The sequence below is a fragment of the Chelonus insularis genome, unplaced genomic scaffold (assembly GCF_013357705.1).
Source record: "Chelonus insularis isolate UGA/USDA-ARS -01 unplaced genomic scaffold, ASM1335770v1 contig_70_pilon, whole genome shotgun sequence".
Taxonomy (NCBI): domain Eukaryota; kingdom Metazoa; phylum Arthropoda; class Insecta; order Hymenoptera; family Braconidae; genus Chelonus; species Chelonus insularis.
This window is the reverse complement of record NW_023276716.1, coordinates 1,164,361-1,170,481: the sequence shown is the minus strand read 5'-3', so window position 1 is coordinate 1,170,481 and position 6,121 is coordinate 1,164,361. Positions and strand designations below refer to the sequence as shown.

At 29.7% G+C, this 6,121-nt stretch overlaps 1 protein-coding gene across 1 annotated transcript in view; it reads left to right on the top strand.

The window, feature by feature from the left end:
• The first annotated feature begins 263 nt into the window (after positions 1 to 263).
• Positions 264 to 6,121, top strand: part of LOC118070914 (T-box transcription factor TBX20-like) — a 29,641-nt gene continuing 23,783 nt past the window's right edge. Inside the window, exon 1 of the mRNA XM_035089787.1 lies at positions 264 to 798. Coding sequence (XP_034945678.1) covers positions 627 to 798 — 172 coding nt within the window. The 5' untranslated portion in view covers positions 264 to 626. The remainder of the gene's footprint in view (positions 799 to 6,121) is intronic.

The window sequence follows — 6,121 nt, the reverse complement described above, 5'->3', positions numbered from 1 at the left end:
CCGCGCCCATTCATGTTATTCAAGAGTCAGCGTTGGTTCATTTCAGTGAGAATTGTCGGACGAACGACGTTTCATCGGTGGAGTTTTGCCGCGCCCATCACCAGAGAGACCCTAATCGTGGATGCGCGCGCATCACCGCGACTTTCGAAATCAAGTTAAAAGCCTCGGCAAGCAGTACGACTGCACTCCAACCTAACTACTGATGTCGATGGTGGGGCGAACGTTTGTGGGAGGAGGAGTAGGAGATCAGTGGAGTTCGGGAAGTCGGGGAGCGCAGACGCGTTGTGTGTTGTTAGAGCATATTTTCGAAAGCTCGCTTTCAACTCCCGAGAAACAGATTCTAGTATCCTAGGTGGTGAGCACAACAGTTAAATGTCGTAAAATATTTTATTTTATTTTTTGTTTTTCAACTCGTGATAAACTTTATTGATTAGTGCACGTGATTAAAATATACTTAATAAATATAACACACGAGACAGTTGTATACTGAACAGTTTGAGGCGAAACCAAAGATCAGATCGTGATAGCCGGGTGTCAGTTGTGAATTGAATACAAACAGTACAAATAAGTCACCAAAAATTCCAAGAATTAAAAAGTGTAGTTCTATTTAAAAAAAATACAGAGGGATGCCTACGAAGGGTGAGAGGGGTAAAGCTACGGACTTCAGTATCGCGGCCATCATGGCGCCCAGGGGTCCGTCCTTTGGACATTACCACCTGCAGGGACTTGGTGATACGTCTAGTAATACTGTTGAATGCAATAATAAAGGATTTGTTGCATCTCCAACTCTCGATCACAGTAAGAGTTTACTTGGAATATTTTGTCTATACTTTGCTTATTCACCTTCCGACGGCTAGCGTTAGTGCTGTATTCATTAGAATACTTCAATACTTTTTCAATTTATGATCAAACTTTCATCTAAATTTCAAATCAATGCCATTAGAATATTTTTTCACTGTTCTAAAAATACACAAGAATGAAAATAGAAGTTTGACAAGACAAAGATGAAGCTACTGAATGAATTGTACCAATGATTTAAATGGTAATTATTTTTATTAAAATATATATTACAAAATAGAAACTGAAAACACTTCTGCCAATTTATTGAGGCAATTTTTTTCGGTTTTCTCCAGTGGTGACAGGATTCTGGGTGGTCTTACATATTGTTACATGGTCGAAGGGAAGCTAACGCCTGAAGCCCAGCTCATATTTCTACTCTCGTGCTGGTCTGAAGATCGAGTGCAATACTCTTAGACCACCCTATTTGACGTTCTCTGGTCAGTCTCAGTTTTTAATTGACAAGGGCGCTTACCAATCGAGCTAACTGCGTGGTCTTATATTCCATTCCATGAAGAATTGAAAGGCCTCCACGTGTGTGGATCAATTAGTTACGCTTTTAAAGAAGTTTTGCTTTCATTTTGATCTGCAACATGTATTTGTGATTTAGCTTCGGTTTTTTCCAACTGGATCTCAATATACTTCATATTAAAATACTTTTATGTATCATAAAGGTTAAAAACATGTTTTGTGATGATAAAATTTATTAAAAGAAACCGAAGAAAAAATTTTATCGAGAAAATATGAGATAGATGAATTATTTGAAGGAAATATTGTTGATGATTTTTTATTTCAATCTCTTCTCTGCTTTACTTTAGATTATTTTAAGGTTTTTTTTATATCAACATCTGTACTACTACATGTTTTCTCTAGTTCACATACCAAGTTTATGGGTTTTTATGAGTTCTAAGCGCGTGACAAAGGACAAATATACTGACGAGTAAATATCAAACATCATGACACTATTTATTTTTATTTGAAACTGATAAATCATTTTAAGAAATATCCAAAATATTGACTAAATATTTTTCAACCTTTTTTCAAAGTCTTTACAAAGTTATTCTTCTGTATTTTAACAGGATCTTCAAAAGCCAGTCTCTTAAGTCAACAACTTTAGTCTTTAAGTATTTCAAAAAATAATATTTAACCTCTTTTTTAAAATGGAGTAATTAGAAAATAATACCCTACACATATGCATGTATTTTAATGCTTAAAAATTTTTTGGAGAAATTATTGTTGCAGAAGGTTACCATATTATGACTTAATATAATATTATTATAATACCGTCGGTGAAAGTGATGCTTTGGGTTGCTCCAAAAAAAAGTTTATTGCTCTCGATTACGATCAGAGAGCAAATTAGAATAATTGACGACATCAAAATATAACCCATTTAATGAGGCTTAATTTATACATCCATATAATAAAATAAAAAACATAATAACACTTGAAAGTGAAGTACAAATTTATGATGTTGGACATTAAAATACTTCAAACGACAGTAGAAGTTGACATTTGACAGTTGAAAGCCAAGTCAATTGCTCTGATTGATTAATCAATTATATTATCATACTAAATAAAGCTAATGGATTTTTATAATTGCTCAGTAATAACAAGTTTCTGCATCATTTTTACCAATTCAACTTCCATTTATGAATGCATGAATAAAGCATAAATCATTGAATTATCTTAATATTGCTTTGGACTGTTATAATGTCTAATGATTGGAAGATTGATTATTCATTAAAGTGAGATTTTTTTTAATGCCACATATAATTTTATAATGTTCATATCGGTAAGCAAGCTGCTGTTAGCACTTCTTGATATCTAAAATGTCTGTGTACGATATTAATAGCGCCGTTGGCGTGTAAATGCGTGGCTGAAAATGCACACGCAAGAGTTTCTGCGTGCATTGTAAGACGTAATGCAGTTGCTTTATATACTTACACGCAATGGGAAAGGTTTTAGTATCATGTGAAATGAAAATATATATTCATCTTCACACGCGCTCTGATACTAAATGAGTTTAATAATATAGCTATTTTCCTTAAAGTTATATTATGTGTACCCCTTCATCATTGAAAGTTTAATTTTTTTGTTTCTTCGTCTCTCAAAGATCGCGAGCGATTATCGCGGCAACTTTCTTACACACTATATGCAAGCGTACGAGAACCATCATCGACACACTCCTCGAACACGTAAGAGAAACAGATGCAGCTGTACGATGTTCTCATACAGCAATTATCGCCGTTCATGCTTCCTTCTTCGATGAAAAGTAAAAAAAAAAAATTCAAATAAAAATCAGAAGGAAGAGACGAGAATAAAAATACAGAAAAGCCTTGAAGCGACCTCCACGATTAAAATAATTGTTATACTTAAGAACACGCGGCTTTGTCGATGAAAACATCATGTCTTTCTTTCTTATATATTATTTTCCGTAATGAAATAAGAGAAAAAAACCAAAACAAAAAATATTTTGAATGGTGAATGATCTTTGTACATACTTTACTGTCGGGTGTGGAGTAAGTATTCTGAAAATTACACGTAAATACATATTTATGCGGGTATACTATCCAGCGAGAAAATTTGCACTATATATTATGTACTGTAACTGTCTTTGTTAAAGCTCCGTATTTTATTCATTCCACAATATAATGGCTATTTATATTTATATTTATACATATTTACACAAACATACTAAAATTATTTATCTATAGTGTATGTGTATACATGATCTCTTTTATGTTGTCTTCAAATAAATTATGTATAATTACCTAACTCGGGTATTTTACTCCCTCTTTAACCCACACTGATATAGGTGAAACAATTATTTCACTAACATTTAAATTGAGTAGATAAATATGCCGGCATCAATTATTATTTCGTTTTTAAGTTGAACGCAATAAAAAAAATTATTATTTGACGAAAATAAAAATTTTCTTAGCTATAAATATGTCTTAATTATCAGAAGCTGATAGCCTTTTAATGCCACAGTAAATAATTTAACGATTATCGCACAAAAATGACGCGTGAAATTGTAGAATTATTCAGAGATGTCTGCTAGTAGTTATAGAAACAGTTTATTATAATTTTTATTCGACACCTGATTATCTTCATGATAAAATCAACTAGTCAGAAGTCATAGTCGAAAATACGAAATTCCATAAACATTTATACAATATGATTATAAAATAAAATATTGAAAAGAAAATGAAATAAAAGACATTAGTGTATTTGTGTAATAGTCCAGTCATATTAAGTTTTAAATCAGGAAATCTAGAAATGGATAAAATTTTAATAGAATATTTGTAGGGGATGTAGAATCAGTTTCCCCTAAAAAAAAGTGAGCTCCGACACCGGGCAAGGGTTGAAATCACCCTTTAAACGCTTTTTAATGCATTTTTTCACGTTTGTTCTCATTTTTTTCGAGAACTATAATAAATATGAAAAAATGTTTCAAACAAATGTTGTAGCGGCTACGTTTTTACAAAAAAAAGTCCGCATCTTCGCAACCTTACCTGTAACAGGTAAAAAGTTATCGACCTCTAAAGGTTGGAAAAATTCAAACCGGTGAAAATATTGAACACCCTTGGCGTACGATACTGCTGTGAGAGAGACAGAGCGATACGTTCGCGCTTGTCACTCTCATTGCATATTTTCGGGCCTAAACGCATGCATGTTAAACTCCGCCCTTTGAGGAAACAAAAAGAGAAAATACATGAAGTCAATGAGTTAGAAAAAGAGAGCCTTATTGACTGATTTTAGGCTTCTCCGGAAATATCTGACGCACAAGGTCAGTGTTTTCCTTTTCAATACATTCTCAAGTTTTAAATGTATTGACTTTTATTTCAATTAAGTTGGAATTAAAATGTTCCAAGCCAAATAATAATAAATAAATAAATTAATTAATTAATATTATATAATTAATAGAATATGATATATTTATTGTGATTATAATTACAAACGGTTATTTCAATGGTCAATAAAAGAACTATTTGAGCGTAAAATTATTTAATTTAAAAATAAGTATAAAATCATTTTTAATAATAAATGAAATTTTATTTGAAATAAAAATTTTTGTTTTCTTTCATCTTCTTACTTTACATTAATGTATATTATTATTTATTTTTATTATAATTACGTAGTGCTATTTAAATGGTAAATAACACAAATAAAAAAAAACAATATTAACATAAAAATTTTTGTGTTATTGAATAATTAAAAAATAAAATAATATTTAATTGAATTTTATTTTTTAAAAAAAATTTTTTTACATTGATTTGAATTAATGTGAAAAATATATATATATACATTCGAATCACTTTTAAATATTATTCAATATACTCTACAAATTTATATCAGTACATTCATTTTGTTTTAATAAATAAGAAAAAAAAAGGATTCTCGATTTTTAGAAATTGTAGATGTTTCATTGATGACTCATTAATAACGATGTCACTTAGGAATGACAAATTATTTTTTCTTATTTATTAAAACAAAATGAATGTACTGATATAAATTTGTAGAGTATATTGAATAATATTTAAAAGTGATTCGAATGTATATATATATATTTTTCACATTAATTCAAATCAATGTAAAAAAATTTGTTTTTTTAAAAAATAAAATTCAATTAAATATTATTTTATTTTTTAATTATTCAATAACACAAAAATTTTTATGTTAATATTGTTTTTTTTTATTTGTGTTATTTACCATTTAAATAGCACTACGTAATTATAATAAAAATAAAATAAATAATATATTAATGTAAAGTAAGAAGATGAAAGAAAAAAAATTTTTATTTCAAATAAAATTTCATTTATTATTAAAAATGATTTTATACTTAATTTTTAAATTAAATAAATTTTACGCTCAAATAGTTCTTTTATTGACCATTGAAATAACCGTTTGTAATTATAATCACAATAAATATATCATATTCTATTAATTATATAATATTAATTAATTAATTTATTTATTTATTATTATTTGGCTTGGAACATTTTAATTCCAACTTAATTGAAATAAAAGTCAATACATTTAAAACTTGAGAATGTATTGAAAAGGAAAACACTGACCTTGTGCGTCAGATATTTCCGGAGAAGCCTAAAATCAGTCAATAAGGCTCTCTTTTTCTAACTCATTGACTTCATGTATTTTCTCTTTTTGTTTCCTCAAAGGGCGGAGTTTAACATGCATGCGTTTAGGCCCGAAAATATGCAATGAGAGTGACAAGCGCGAACGTATCGCTCTGTCTCTCTCACAGCAGTATCGTACGCCAAGG